Source organism: Kogia breviceps, chromosome 2 (genome assembly GCF_026419965.1).
Source record: "Kogia breviceps isolate mKogBre1 chromosome 2, mKogBre1 haplotype 1, whole genome shotgun sequence".
Taxonomy (NCBI): domain Eukaryota; kingdom Metazoa; phylum Chordata; class Mammalia; order Artiodactyla; family Physeteridae; genus Kogia; species Kogia breviceps.
The window spans coordinates 14,433,978-14,450,048 of NC_081311.1; the positions used below are offsets into that span (position 1 = coordinate 14,433,978).

The 16,071-nt window shown below is 45.5% G+C and overlaps 1 protein-coding gene across 4 annotated transcripts in view; it reads left to right on the top strand.

The window, feature by feature from the left end:
- Positions 1 to 16,071, top strand: part of GFRA1 (GDNF family receptor alpha 1) — a 255,364-nt gene that overhangs the window by 80,241 nt on the left and 159,052 nt on the right. For 3 of the 4 annotated variants that reach the window (XM_067024579.1, XM_067024580.1, XM_067024578.1), the window contains exon 5: positions 9,959 to 9,973. The exons of the other annotated variant lie outside the window; for it this stretch is intronic. In XM_067024579.1, coding sequence (XP_066880680.1) covers positions 9,959 to 9,973 — 15 coding nt within the window. The remainder of the gene's footprint in view (positions 1 to 9,958; positions 9,974 to 16,071) is intronic. 4 annotated transcript variants of the gene reach the window in all.

The window sequence follows — 16,071 nt, forward strand, 5'->3', positions numbered from 1 at the left end:
CCCAGTTTATCCAAAATACCATTTCAGCATGTGATTCAATGTAAACAATTATTGAGCTGTTACTTTTTTCACTGACCAAGTTCTTGAAATTCAGTGTCCCTTTTACACTTTTAATTCAGACTCCCACGTTTAAGTGCTCAGTAGCCACCCATGGCTAGACTGAAGCACCAGGTGGTGACACCTTGAGAAGAGGGGATGCTGTCTTTCATCTGTGCACAGCTTTCTCTGGGCCCAGCGTGGTACCCAGGACCTGAGCGTGGTTCTTTAGATGTGGTCATAGGATGAAGAGCTGGATGCAGTTACAAGATTGGCTTTTGCCCCACTGTGGCCCAGAGAAGCGGAGGTTGACATTGCCAGTTGTTAGAAATGTAGTCGACAACCCAGGACTCTTCCCCCCCCCCCAAAATCAGCTTTATTGAGATAAAATTCACATACCATACAATTCAGTCACGTAAAGTGTACAGTTCAGTGGTTTTTAGTATATTCACAGAGTTGTGCATCCATCAGACAATCAATTTTAGAATGTTTTCATTATCCTGAAAAAAACCCTGCACCCCTTGTCATTACCCGCATCCCCTCTTTCCCTGTAGCCCTAGGCAACTATTTATTTTCTGTCTCTAGATTTGCCTATCCTGGACATTTCATATAAATGAAACCATGTAATATGTGGTCCCTTATGACTGGCTTATTTCACTTAGCATACTGTTTTCAAGATTCATCCTTATTGTAGCAAGTATTAGTACCTCATTTCTTTGTATTGCTGAATAATATCTCATTATATGGATATACCATGTTTTATTTAAATGTTTACCAGTTGATGACTGCCAACCACTGCGCCACCAGGGAAGCCCCTGCATTTTTTTAAAAAAGAGAATTTGTAAGGTTTTTAAAAAGTAAAGGCACATCTAGGTGTTTTCTGCAATTGGACCCCAAATTCACAGGTAATGAAGGTTGGAGTTCTAGATGTATAGGGATTACGATATTAAAAATATTATGGGCATGGCTCAAGTTAACTCTCTGGGGGGTTTTAGAAAGAATGTGTATGTTTGCTTATTAATCCTTCCACACACCTACCAACTGGGCATTCATTGAGAGACAGTGTAGTGTAGTGGTTAAGAGTTTGGATTGAGAGGATTAAGGCAATGTCTGTAATACACTTAAAATAGTGCCTGATGTATGGTATTAGTTCTCATTAATGTTAAAATGTGCCTGCTGTGCTCTGATATTCTGCCCTGGACTTTGGCACTACCAGGGACAGGATATCCCTGGAATCATAGTGCTTTCAGCTTAGTTGGAGAGAGAGAGAGAGAGAGAAAATTACTAGTGTGTATCCGTGCACCAAGGAGACATACAGGTGAGGTGCAGGTGTATAGCAGAGGTTCCTAACGAAAGATCCTGGTTGTGTTCATTAAAGAACTTTAGAGCTGGAAAGAACTGCAGAGATTTTCAAGTCAAACCTTCTTTGGAACCTAGAGAACTTCAGTGACTTGTCCCCATTTATACAGGGGATTTATGGAAGAGCCAGGACCGAACCTGTACCTCCTGAAACTGAGGTCAGGCCGATGAGTATCACATGACCAAACCTCCTCCTTGAAGACTTGGGCCAATTTGCTGAAACATATTTACTCCCAAATCATTCTCATCAGCAATGCTTGCTGTTGGGGGCAGCTTCTCCGAACCCAGACTTTAATTATCTCTGGCTTCTGGGAGCTCTCCTGACAGTAATTTGTGCCAAGCCATCAGAATAATGATGATGGCCATTGTTTTATGTTTACTTTAAAGTTATCCATACTGGTAATGATGACCTGGAAAAGAGAGATTTCTTCTGCTGGACATTTGTAAATATCTAGTTTGAATTTAGGAGACTGGGTAAGCAATCCAACTAAAACTAGGATCTCACAGATCTGCCCGGGGAATACATATATGATGAAACTAATCAGTTGACTTTGAAATGGAGACGAAAGAGCATCTTTCGGAAAGTATATGCTGGGCGGGAGTGGGGGGGTTGGATAGAAACTGATTCAAGGAACTGTATGTAACCTTAAAGGTTTCAGATGGTTTATAGTTTATCTGTAATGGGAAAAATACTTTACCATCGAGATCATATCTTGGGATAAATTTGAAATAACCAGCTGCATTATGGATGTTTGTGGAGGTATGTGAATTGTAGGGAATGAATGCTTTTTCTGTGAATGTAATTTAACGTGGATGAGATGACAAATAAGTTGTATGCAATAAAGCCTATTTGATATAATGTGTGTAATGTTAAACTGAAAACCATCATGTTTAAGAACTGTAACGGACCTTGGAGATCATCTGGTGCAAACTACTTTGCAGATGGGGGAACCAGATCCCAGAGAAGATGAGTGGCTTTGCCTATAGTGTGAACTAGAATCCAGATATTTAGATTCTTGAGTTTGGAGACATTTTAGAACATAAGACTTGATATCCACAGGCTCACTTTTAGTATTTTTACCCATTGTGGTTTTAACATTAGCATTAGCATTGCTAATTAGCATTGCTAATCATAGTTAACTGATTTCTTCTGGAAAATGAACCAATTCTTCAGCCCTTGGTATGTGAGGATGCTTAATACAAGTATTTTCTATGACTTCTAATGAATGCTCAATTAAATAAGTTCAGGGAAATTAGGACAAAAATGTTTGTCAACCTCTTCTTTAGTTTGAGCTATTAATGTGGCTTCTTACGATTTCTCAGCTGATTTAAAAGAATTCAGAGAAAGTCATGTATGCTGTTCTTTTCAAAGAAAAGCACTGGTTGCTAGAGGGATTGAGTTTAATATAGTTTCATATCATAGAGGTTTTAATAATGCAGTCTGAAGTATTTGTACATGAATTCATTAAGCCCAGATTAGTCTTATTATAATTACTCAAAAAGTAATTCAATTTAAGAGAAAACATTTTAAATGGATATAAAATACCCTGTTAGCTGGGAAGCCGTACTGTTCTGCTTTATCAGCTCCATAAAGTGCTAGCAGACTTGAACATAACTTTCACAGTATACAGAATGCAGTCATAAAAAGTATTATTCCTAAATCTAGTTTTTTATGTTCTTTCAGTAGTTAAGAGCACTGTTCTTCTGTGCTAGGAATGAGATATACTCTGAATAGAATGTCATAAAAATGTTAGGGACTTACTAGCTCATGGGCCTTGCACTGCCTTCCCAAGTCCCTTTCGGCTGATGGGTCACAAGCACAGGGCCTCAGATTGATGTTGGTCGTACATTCCCTAGAAAATGGAGCAGGAAGAGACTTTGGGGCTTTAAAAAACTTTTCTTACTCACAAGTAAGAGACATTTACAGAGCGCCATGTGCCTTCAGAGGAACAATGATGACACGCAAAGCATCAGTCTTCATTTCTAACATGGTAAAAGGTGAGGGGAGTCCAGGGGCAAGGAAGACTTTCCCTGGCCTGCATCCAAAACGGGACAGAGGAGAAAAAGGAGAGAGAGATACAGACCCACATTAAAGAACGGTGGTATTTGGCACGGAGGGCTGGAGACCGGGTGTGAGGCCTTCCCGTTGGTCCTTAATAACAGAGAGGCACCGGGCTGCGTGCAGTTGGAGCTGCCTGGGTGCGCCTGGGGGAAGCACGAGGGGCGGGGAGATGAGCCACGTGGCTGGCTGCCTGAGCTGCCTGAGCTGTCTGGCTTTGGAGACACAGAAAACTAATCACAGTCCCCGTACGGTGCCATTGAAGCCAAGCAGGGGCTCTGGAGGAGCCCTTGACTCTGGCCCTGCTCCAAGAGAGCACAGGCCTGCGCTCGGACAGGAAGGGGTTCCAGTTAAGTGGTTTGTTGTGTTCAGACTTACACTGATTTACTTAATGAAGCAGCAGAACCCCTTCCTCAGGCAAATTCTTCATAGCACCCCACAGTGCTGAGCAGAGTGTTTCTCAGTTCAGCTGCCCCGTGCAGTCCCTACCTCTTCTAAACCCTGGGTCTCGACTCATCACACCCCAGGGCAGGGATGGGTGAGCCCCTTATGTGGTGGCCTTGAGAAATAAGGACAGGTCCAGAGGAGACAGGCAATGTCAGAGAGGTGAGTGGTGCCCAAAATGAAGGCTGGGATCTGGGTTTCTGGAACATCTGGGTGCTAATCACAACCCCTTAGATCTTTGGTGTTTGGTGATAGGATGTCATTGGACCTCTGATTTTAAAGATTAAAACTAATTCATTCATAAAATACTATTTGATAATTGCTTTAGAGTTTCTTTTTTTTTTTTTTTTTTGCGGTATGCGGGCCTCTCACTGTTGTGGCCTCTCCCATTGCGGAGCACAGGCTCCGGACGCACAGGCTCAGCGGCCATGGCTCACGGGCTTAGTTGCTCCGCGGCATGTGGGATCTTCCCGGACCAGGGCACGAACCCGTGTCTCCTGCATCGGCAGGCGGATTCTCAACCACTGCGCCACCAGGGAAGCCCCTGGAGTACTGGGGAGGCTTTGGTGGGCCCCGCTTTTCAACCTTGAAAAGAAATGATTCACTTCATTTTCAGAGATGTGCAGAAGTATACAGACTGAATTCCAGAAATGCTCATAGCTGTGCACAGAGCTTGCCGGTTCTTGAAATTTGGTGAGGGGCAGCTCAGCTGATCTTGAATTGACTTTGGTTAATGGTGAACTTGACCCCATTCAAGGAAGCAGCATTCATTCCAGCTGCTCCCTACATCCTTTCTCTTGTCCCTGGTTAGTTGGGTCCCAGTGACATTTACAGTGCTTTGCTGTAACAGCACTTGTACTTGAAAGAGAATTTTCTTTCTGTAGCTCAAACCACAGGAGGACTCGCAAGACAGCCATCTCCCCAGGTGAGACTTCTTAAATGGGAGTTAAGTGCATGCATTTTCAAGAAACTAAACTCCCCTCATGTATAATTTAACCTAGAAAAGAAAGCAAAATTGAGAGAGTAGTAGGATTACATTGTTTGAGGACTATAGTTGCTTTACCTCCCCCAGTCTTACGGAAGTCACGCACGCTTTCACTGTTTGGCATATCTTTAATGCTGTGGGGTGTGGGCTAGATGTGATATTGTAATAATAGTGAGGGTTCCTCTAACCATAGTTACGAGCTGAGGATTGAAATAGTAAATTATTCCTAGCAGACTGAATGGGCAATAAGACTGCCATCCAGCTCTCCTCATAAAACAAAGCAATAGATAAATAAAGAAGAGCCAACCCACTTAACCCACGTGGCTCTGTGTGCACTGCTAATTATTAACCCAGGCACAAGAGAGGGGTTCACCCAGAGTGTGGTTAAATCATTTTTAATAGAGGTAAACACTAGCCATGTGGATGAGTAGCACTCAAGAAAGTTTTTAATCAGCAACATTTAGGAATCACCCAGCCTAATTGCCATAACTTATTCATAATAATAAATAATCTAGTCTCTTTATGGCTGTCTCTGAGGACTCAGTGCATTAACGACCTCTGGGGTGTGAAGCTCTCAGTAGCTATGGGGGAGGTGGGCAGATATCCTTGATGCTCGTTCCTAACAGTAGAAATTGGACATTGAGGCTAAGAAAGGCAAATCTGAGTTCTTTCTTTCTTATTTTCTTCTCCCCACATCTGAATCACCAAGTTATAGATGCCCTTTCATCTATATATAGGACCAGAATGGCTCCGGGGGCTGGGTGTGGGGCTGGAGAACAGGCTTTCTTTGTTTATTTGAATGATTGGGGTTGAGGGTTTTTCCCCTGGGAAGTGTATATGAGCAGAGCTTTGTCTGAAGGAGTTCATTGCCTCTGCACAAGTGTCCCTGGTGTCCTTTGGGCTCAACCTGACTGAGGCTTGGCTGGGCGTTGGCAGCTCCCAACTCCTTACTTCTGTGATTTCTGATTTCTGGGAGAGCAGAGAAGATGGTGCTGAGTCTTACTCTCAGAGTGATTCTCCATAGCACTGGATGGGGGGATGGGGAAATGTTTGTGCGAATCATCTAAATTAACCTTCCCAACACCGTGTTATTAAATATCTCCAGGTCAGTTCAAGTTCAGAGATTATAAGTGACTGACTCCCAAATAATTCTTAGTGGTTGGTTAGACCGGAAGGAGATGATCGCACTCAAATTTGACGCCTTTTGATTCTTATAAGTGACTAGTCCCTGTGAGTTGGGAGCTGGCGGTCTTGGCTGTGTACACCAGAATAGAAGATGATGAGAGTATTTCTATGGCTAATGTCCTCTGAGGTCTACAGTTTGGGGGCGGGGTGGGGGGTAAAACAGCACAGAATCTGCCTTCTTCTCACTTATTTTCCATTCTTCTGTCCATGAATCATTTGAGCCCGAGCCTGAATGGCTGTTTCAGTGTGAAAAAGTGAAATTTTAAAGAAGGTACCCAGGCAGTTATAATTCAGAGCAAAGAGCTAAATAATGCTAAGAATGGAATGATTTATGCCATAGACTACAAAAGACATAAATTTAGAGTGTAAATTACAAGATAACTCGTGCAAAATTGTTGTAATATTTATACCAGTGTTTATTCAAATTTACATTTGAATAAAAAGGGCAAAATGAAAATGAAGCTGAAAAGGGGATTTTAAAAAATCTATAATAGCTTATATGAAAATCAGGAGAGTTTTCTGGAATAGAAGATATGAATAGTACTCCATGCAGATTTGTCTGCTAGACCATGATATATGCAGTGGAATTGGAGGGAATAAGGTACCTTATTCCTGAATCCCTGCCTGAATTTCCTCCGTCCCTGTCCACTTGATACTTTCCACTGACTCAAATCAGTACTGAGTTTCAAAGGAAGTGCTCCTTGTCAAAAGCCATGGAGAGGAGGTTGAGGATTCTGGATGGATGTCGAGACTAGATCCGTATTTGAAAGACTAATCTCATTTCATTGATGTTTTCAATGTTGGAAATTTTTGTCTGTATTCATTAGAGGAGAATGATAAATCTCTAATTTGTACTTTGCTAATAATAAGGATGAGCTTTTGTGCTTCATTAAGGTTAAATGAATCTCATGTAGTCCCGGCTCAGCCTTTAACAGACGCCATGGGTGACCTGGGGAAAAATCTCTTACTTCTCTGGGACTCAGTTTCCTCATCCATAAAATGAGGGAATTGGACCAAATGTGTGTTGAGACAGACCAGCCCCTCTGTCCTTCCCTCCCGGGTGGGAGCACACCATGCCAGGCAGTTAGGATCCACAAAGGTGATCAAGACACATAGCTCTTGTTCTCAGGAGCTTGTGGTCTACATAAATAACTAACTATAATATGACGTATAATTGCAACATGCACAAGGTTCTCTGGGAGCACAGAGGGGGAAAGAGTGACTTTCGTCTCGTGGGGATAGGCTCTGAGAAACTTCACAATGGCTGTGACATTTGAAGGCGGAGGAGGAGGGCTCCTCCAGGAGTGCGAGCTGGTTAGAGGGTGGGTGGTTCAGACTGTGCGCTGCGGGCAGCAGATGCGCGTGGTCACCATGGTATATACTTAGGGAGCTGTCACAGTCTCTGGACAGCCAGGGCATGGGAGCTGAGTGGCAATCTACACACTGCTGCGTCAGAACTTATGCCGGTGATGAATTACTGAGGTTAGAGAATAATGTATAGCATACATAAATTAAAGCAGGGTTAAAGTTTTCCCATAATGACACCAGTATTGCCTGTTTACATCCCAACTGGCTTTCCTGAGTGTGCGAGAAAGGGTGGTGATTTAGCCAGTTCTCTGGGAGTTGTGAGCCTGCATCTGTCCTAGCTGTCCCACAGCCATCGGCCTAGGTATGCCCCGGGGAGCATGTGTATTGCATGTGAATGATACCCCTCATGGGGGTCATGTGTGCACCAGTGGAATGAAAACTGCCCTCACTGGTGTTCTTTCCTTGCAGTCTGTTTAACCCACCAGGTGCATGTTTCATCCACACCATTTGTGGCCCCTTGGCTCTTGTAGGAACTGATGTTTTAGCTGAAGACTGACAGCAAATGTAGATGTTGATGATATAATTCTCATTTAGTTTTTAAGATGCAGATAAGTTTTAAGTTCAGATTATGAATGTGAGGCATGTTCATACACACACATACACGGGTTCAGGATACATGTTCCATGTCTGATTTCTTCACTCAAAAATAATAAAAATCTGGGGCTTCCCTGGTGGCGCAGTGGTTGAGAGTCCGCCTGCCGATGCGGGGGACGCGGGTTCGTGCCTCGGTCTGGGAGGATCCCACGTGCCGCGGAGCGGCTGGGCCCGTGAGCCATGGCCGCTGAGCCTGCGCGTCCGGAGCCTGTGCTCCGCAGCGGGAGGGGCCACAGCAGTGAGAGGCCCGCATACCACACACACACACACACACACACAAATAATAATAATAAAATCTCTAACCATTTTCAGTGGTTGAACCATAATCCATTGTATGGAATATATTATTTTTGGTTTGATTCTCTGTAGACAAACAAATAGGCAATCTGTTAGCTAGGATGATCATTGTCCATTATACACAATGCTGTAATGAACATCTTTGTAGACTTTAGGTACTGAAGACCTTTAGGTATTTCATTAAATGAAATTCCTAGCAGTGGTATTGTTAGGGTAAGGACGTATATTTAACATTTCCATACATACTGTCAAGCTATCTTGTAGAAGTTTTATGCCTATTTACAGCCCCACGAGCAGGGCAGGAACTGGCTCACATCTGGGTGGTGCTGTCTGTATTCTTGCCAGTGCTCTCTTCCATCTTTAAGTTGCTGGATGAGAAAGTAGGAGGAGATAAGAATACTTCTGGGGTGACTGAAAGTCGGTAGAAGCAGGGTGAGCCTGATGTCAAAAAGTACGTTGCATATGCACATATGTTCACCAAAAGATATGGACAAAATATCACAATTCTTAACTGCTCAACACTGAAAACAATCCAAATATCCCTCCCCATTAGGATGGAGAAATAAATTATGATAAAATCATGTGGTGGAATACAGTCCAGCAGTGAGAATGAATGACCTACTACATGCTACAGCATGGATGACTCCCATAATCACTGTGGAGCAAAGAAGGCAGACAGAACAGATTCAGTCCATTTATATAAAGCTCAAAAACAGGCGGAACAAATGTGACGTGTTGTAAGTCATGCTAGTGGTTCCCCTTGGCAGGCGTTAGCCACTGCTTATTCGTTTATGCTTTTTGCTAATATGCATGTTTCCTGGTGCCAGACCTAGTGCTTGGCATATGGTAGCTTCTCAAATATTTATTGAAAAAGATGAATTAATATTTTTTCACCTTTTAACATATTTTGAGCTAGGATTTAATATGAAGACATAGTGTTAATTAGCTGTGAGTTAAAATTTGGAGAATTCATACAAATGTGCTTATTATGATTTACATATGGGACTTTATTCATAGGCCCTTCCTCTGTTTATCCTGTTGTGTGCCTTTGTTGCTTCTGTTCTTATTTATAAACCAGCCAGGCAGCTTAGTAGGGGGTAAGAAGATGGTTTCTGGAATCAGACAGACTTGCGTTCAATCCTGAGCTTATTCCTCTGTGACCTTGGATGAGTTACTTAACCTTCCAGAAGCTCAGCTTCCCTATCTATAAAGTGAGGATAATATTACACCTTGCTTGATAGCGTTGTTGTGCAAATAATAATATTACCATGAATAATAACTGGCAACTTTTGTATGTTTACTGTGTCCCGGGCACCGATCTAAACCTTTAAAATATGGGACATCGTTTGTTTAATCTTTCCAGTACAAATCTTTTTGTGGTTCAGGGAACCGTAAGCCACAGAGTTAGTAAGCATGCAGCGGAATTTAAACCCAGGCAGTTCCCTTCCAGAGCTCAAGCTCTTAACCAGTACTGCCTCCGAGTAGAGGAAATACTGTACCGAGGGTGTGTAGCATAGTCAGTATATGTTAGCTATGATGTTCACCGCTGTCATTGTCAACATTATTATTAATTTTATTTTTCTCCTTTCTCTCTCCCTCTCTCCGCCTCTGTTTTTCCTTCCTCCTGGCAGATGTTTTCCAGCAAGGTAAGCTCACAGTCTCCTGCCTGCTTTTCCATTGGTTGTACTCTTTGGGGAGAGTATCCTCTGCGTGCAGAGGGTTATGGGGCTTTAAATTCTTCTGTGGACGTACCATGGGAGCTTTAGGAGGTACCACGAGGATGGTGGCCTGAGGTGGCCTGAAGTGCCTTCAGCATTCCTGGGCCTTCACTGTCCAGCCTCTGCTTCTTCCTCTGGACCTTGCTTGGGGGCAGGGTCGGGGCTGGACAGTTGGGGCACAGACGCTGGGGAGGGGTTCATGGCCAGGCCCCTATCCAAGGGCAGGGCTGCTGTGGGGCTTGTGAGACAGGTGGGAGCTAGTGTCTCTGGAGGGGACTGGGTGGAGGCCCCTGTCCCTCGGGGCTCCTGCATCAAGGCCAGCTGCAGCTTGGTCAGGGCCCCATATGCCACCTCCACCTGGGGGTTTCTTTGTCGAGCAAAAGTGTCGCTGACCTGGAGGTGTGGGCCAGACCATGGCCGGCTGGTCACTTTCTGCTCTTCAACCCAGGGACACCTCACAACCCCTCCAGTTGGTCCAGTGAGTGAGCAGAGCCTGGCGAGGGTGTGCACTGTCTTATGTGTTTTGCCAGCCACGTTCACATGTTTGGAGGAGCTGGAGAGGGAAAGTGTAACCTAGACTGTGTCTTCCAGTGTGTGTTTTAGTCCCCACTCAGGATACGCAGCCACTGTGCTCTGGGAGACTCACAGGCATGGTCTTAATGAACCTGCTAGATACACATTCATGGGCAACTGCCTCTTGCCCTTTCTTTCTGGCAGCCTGAAACCACCAGGAGAAAGTGGCAGGACCTGCCTGTTTATGTTCAAGTTGGGAAATACGTTTGTCGCCCACGTCCGCCACATCTTTCTTGAATCCCAGGCTGGCTTAGAATAAAAGAGACCGGTTTAAAAATACATCCAGGCATCCCATAGATAGCTTCCAAAGAAATCGTACAGGCTGGATATTTTCACAACGATAGTTTCATCCTAAACATGCAGCATGTTATGGAGAAAGTCGGTCTGCTGTCTCTGATAGAAGTGCAGTTGTGGGTAACAATGAGGGGACTTGTGTTGTCTTTTAAGAGTCTGGAGTCATAGACCTACTTTTATAAATAATTCATAAATCCCAACAAGCCGTAAGTAATAAGTTCCATTTGGCTAGAGACGAAGCCATGAGCAAAATTGAGAAGGCGCCACGACTGTAGGTGTAAATGCACGTGCTGCTGTCAGGGCACTGGCTGCACTGCGTTTTCTTCCTTGACAGATTGGGGGTTCAGTTTCAGTGGGACGCTCTCGGAGACAATTATTTTCAGTGAACTAGAGAGCAAGCGCTGCTACCCCCAACACTGAATTGCATTTCTCCTTTTGAGACATAAAGCGCTCGAGTTAGGAAAGTCTTGCTGGAGCACGTGTGCCGAGGCCCCTGGAGGATGGGGAGAGAAAAGGTTGGTATCAGATCTGGCTTTTCTACCCACAACCGTGAGCGTTCACGGTTGTTGTAGTTGGTATAAAAAACGGCTTATCAGACTGCTTATGTCAAGTTTGCCTCCTTTTTAATCAGTCATGCCATTCGATTGATGGGATTTGCCTGTCAGGAAGAATGATATGCAGAGCAAAAGTTGTAATCATCTGCAAATCACAGACTATCGAGACTTAATAGCATCTTCCAGAGACGGAGGATGCTAGCCACCCGTCGCCCTGCGAGATGGCGGACAGCAGCTCCCTCATAAGATATTACTAGGATTTCAGATGGGGAGAACTGAACTTGCTTTTGTGAATTATTTACATGGCACTGGCCTTGCAGGACCATTTCGTACGGAGAGAGACTTTCTCTAAAATGATGGCAAAGAACTGCCAGCCGGTTACCCCCTCCTTACCTTTGCTCCTGGCCATTCTGCATGTGAAATGAATGCTCAGTAAAATGTGATAGTAAAAAGGTGCCAGTGCAGATGTAGAGAATGGACTTGAGGACACGGGGAGGGGGAAGGGTAAGCTGGGATGAAGTGAGAGAGTGGCATGGACATATAGACACTACCAAATGTAAAATAGATAGCTAGTGGGAAGCAGCCTCATAGCACAGGGAGATCAGCTCGGTGCTTTGTGACCACCTAGACGGGTGGGATAGGGAGGGTGGGAGGGAGACGCAAGAGGGAGGGGATATGGGGACATACGTATATGTATAAATGATTGACTTTGTTATATAGCAGAAACTAACACAACACTGTAAAGCAATTATACTCCAATAAAGATGTTAAAAAAAAAATGTGCCAGGGACAGTAACATCACAGACAGAATCTGAAACATGACTGCGTAGCATATTCTGGGGTTAAACTCTTGTTCCAGGATTATGCCGTTAACTTGAAACAGAGGGGCCGTGAATTGTGCTAGAAATAACCAGTAGAAAGCTGTGTCACTTCAGATGAACAGAAGCCACAGGGCCGGTTCTGCAGCCCATGCACACAGGACAGCTCTGAGTGGCTCTGGACCGACCGCGCTGTGGGCACCCAGGCCCTGCTGGCTTTGGCTTGCCCAGGGGCTCACGGGCAGCCCGGGGATGCTGCTTTGTAAATGTGTACTTCTGGCGGGGAGTGACTGGGGCCTCTGTGCCCAGAGGAGTCCCTGCATGTTTGGGCTGCCGTGCACCCGGGCGGGCAGGAGAGGGAAGCAGGCCTGCAAGTTGACAACATCAGACGTTCTCGGAGGAAACCAAAGTTTTTTCCTCTGGATTGCATTATCTTTAACTTCCCTACCAATCAATCTTGCTACAGCAGGTGACAGCGCAGCAGCTACTGCCGGGCCTTTCTCTGCTGTATCTGTGGTGTGTGCACGTGGGAGTGGATTTCTACCCTGTGCCATTTTCGAGCTCATCTAGGTTCTTTCATCTGTAAATGCCACTTGCTGTGGCTGTTAGACCACAGGGCGTGAGGACTGTCAAGGACCCGTGGGCCCACAGCTGGGCCTTCTGTATGTATGAGATCCAGGGCCACGTTTTCAAGGAGCCTTAATTGACCCACATTCTCTGTTGTCTACGGAGCTCATGAGCCATTGGATGGCTCTCAGGAATTCTGAAGAGCCACAGAATTGCTCTTCACCACATCAAATGCAACTGGAAAGGCTGTACGTGCACCCGTGTCTGGAATCTCGAGTTTTAGAGCACTTTTATACCGATTGTTTAATAATGAAGTCAAGACCACACACACACACACACACACACACACAGGTCATTTGAAGTTACTGAAGCACCTTTGAATGCTCACCCATAGGCTTAGCCTTGATTCTGAAGTCGAACAGAAACCAAGAGGGTGGCTTGGAAATGAGAACACGACCTCTCGGCTGGGCGTTGGAGAGCATCAGTGAGCGCTGTGTAAAGATTTCACCATTGAGTTGATTCTCTGCTCAGTGAACTGAAGTCCCTTACAGACTCTGTGCCCAAGAGGCGTAGCCTTCCCTCCTCCTCGGCGCTCACCCGGGGCTGGGATCTTGCTATTAGAGAAGTGTTTCTTCCAGCTCAAGTAATTTTTGATACCTTTCAAACATAGTGCGCTCGTTTATTTTGTAACCAGTAACCGTGTGCCAGGCACTTTCTAGGCCTTGAGGATAAAGGAGTCACCGAGACGGCAGAGACCCCTGTGCTCTTGGAATTCACAGTCTAACTTGGGGAACATTCAGTGCCAAGCATGCAAATTAATAAACAAGGCAAATTCCAAGAGGGGTACAAGCAGTGAAGAAAATATCATGGATGGTGCAGCAGAGGCTGGGAGGTCCATTTCAGGTGGGGTGGCCAGAGAATGACAAGGAAGACGAGCTATTGGAGAATCTGGGGGACCAGCTGGGGAACTTGCAGGGGAGGGGCCCGGTGGGCAGGAACACTCCAGTGTTCCAGGATCAGAAGGAAGCTGGAGTGAGAGAGGAAGTTGTATGAAATGAAGGAGGAGAGGAGGGCAGGCGTGTGGATCAGAGGAAGGAAGTCAGTGGTGGGTTTTAAGCAGAAGAGTCAGCTGGTCTTATTTACATTTAAAGTCTCCACACTGGCTGCTGTGAAAATGCACCAGAATGTGTGAGGAGTTGAAGCCAGGACCAAGGCTGATTGCTGAGCAGGCTTAGGCCGGGCTGAGATGGGACCCTGCCCACAGACCCTAGCTGCTCCCTTAGTGGGTCTCTGTGCCCCTGAGCAGTGGGAACGGATGGCCCCCTTCCCAGCCAGCTCCCCGCTACTGAGCACCACACTTTCTGCATGTGTCAAGTCTTGTGCCTTGACTTAAGCCTGGAAAATTATGCTCATTAAAGTCATCATTAAAATATTCCTCGGGCTTCCCCGGTGGCGCAGTGGTTGGGAGTCCGCCTGCCGATGCAGGGGATGCGGGTTCGTGCCCCGGTCCGGGAAGATCCCACGTGCCGCGGAGCGGCTGGGCCCGTGAGCCATGGCCGCTGAGCCTGCGCGTCCGGAGCCTGTGCTCCGCAAGGGGAGAGGCCACAACAGTGAGAGGCCCACGTACCGCAAAAAAAAAAAAAAAAAAAAAAAAATATTCCTCGGGCTTCCCCGGTGGCGCAGTGGTTGGGAGTCCGCCTGCCGATGCAGGGGATGCGGGTTCGTGCCCCGGTCCGGGAGGATCCCACGTGCCGCGGAGCGGCTGGGCCCGTGAGCCATGGCCGCTGGGCCTGCGCGTCCGGAGCAATTCCTCTATGTGTCTTCAGATTTTAAAAAAACCACTTTTCTCCAATACATACCGAAGTGTATATCATCTGTATTACATATACTGATACATCATTAATGTATATATATTGCTATACCTCGGAGATCCCAGTTTTGCTCCCAGCACTGTTGCTGACTTTATTGAGGAACTTGGGCCAGCTGCTTTGCCCTGTAGCCTCAGTTTTCCCATCTGTAAAATGAGAGACTTGGGGATATCCCTGACCCAACGTGGCTTTCTGCTGATGCTCCATCTTGATCGGTTTTAAGTGGATTTGAGTTAATAGAGTACAAAATGTCCCATGCTGCAGGTTTTGAGTATTATCCAGAGAACTTGGGTAAAAGCAGAGGTTTCCGAGTGGCTGAGAATTGAGGTGAAAAGAAATGTGGTTTCAGAAGTGTAACCTACTCTCATGGCCATTTGGAAACATCAGTTCTTTCCCACGTGGATTAATACTGGAATTCACACTGGATAGCATTGCTTTTACTAATCTGAAGAGAACAATAAATCATAGTTTGCTTTCTGGCAGCCCAACCCAGCCCATTAATTGTTGAGGTGGGCTTGTGGTGACAGGGACCACTGCCATTCATAATGTGCTTGATTTAAGCTCTTTTGCCTATTTCAAATGTATTGGTCAAACTGCTGGGGCTGGATCTTAGATTTCCCCAACCACTTCAGGAAACCCATCTGGGGACTTCCCTGGTGGCTCTGTGGTTGAGAATCCTCCTGCCAATGCAGGGGACATGGGTTCGAGCCCTGGTCCGGGAAGATCCCACATGCTGCGGAGCAACTAAGCCCGTGCGCCACAACTACTGAGCCTGCATTCTAAACCCACAAGCCGCAACTACGGAGCCCGTGTGCCGCAACTACTGAAGCCCACGCACCTAGAACCTTTGCTCTGCAACAAGAGAAGCCACCGCAACGAGAAGCCCGCACACTGCAACAAGGAGTAGCCCCCGCTCGCCACAACTAGAGAAAGCCCGCGCGTGACAACAAAGACCCAATGCAGACAAAAGTAACTAACTAACTAAATAAAGAAAGAAAAAGAAAAAGAAAAAAAGAAAACCCATCTGTTATAAAGCTCTGATCCTTTAGCCATGAATTACGGTCCCCCTGGTAACATTACACATTATGAAATATTGTTTGCTTTATGAGTGTGGGATTTGGGCGAATAAATTAAATCTGTTGTTACCACTTCAAGGGAAAAACTCCAAGTTGTCATATGATGCTAGCTAGTAAATGAGAAAAATGCATGAACATTTTTTATGGTGGAAAGTGGTTGGTTCCCTGGTCACACTTCCTATATGCTAATCTTTACCGTGTATATATATCATCCCCCATTCTGTCCAGAATCAGTAGAATATCCAAGTCATGTAGGAAATGCATCCATCTTTCCAG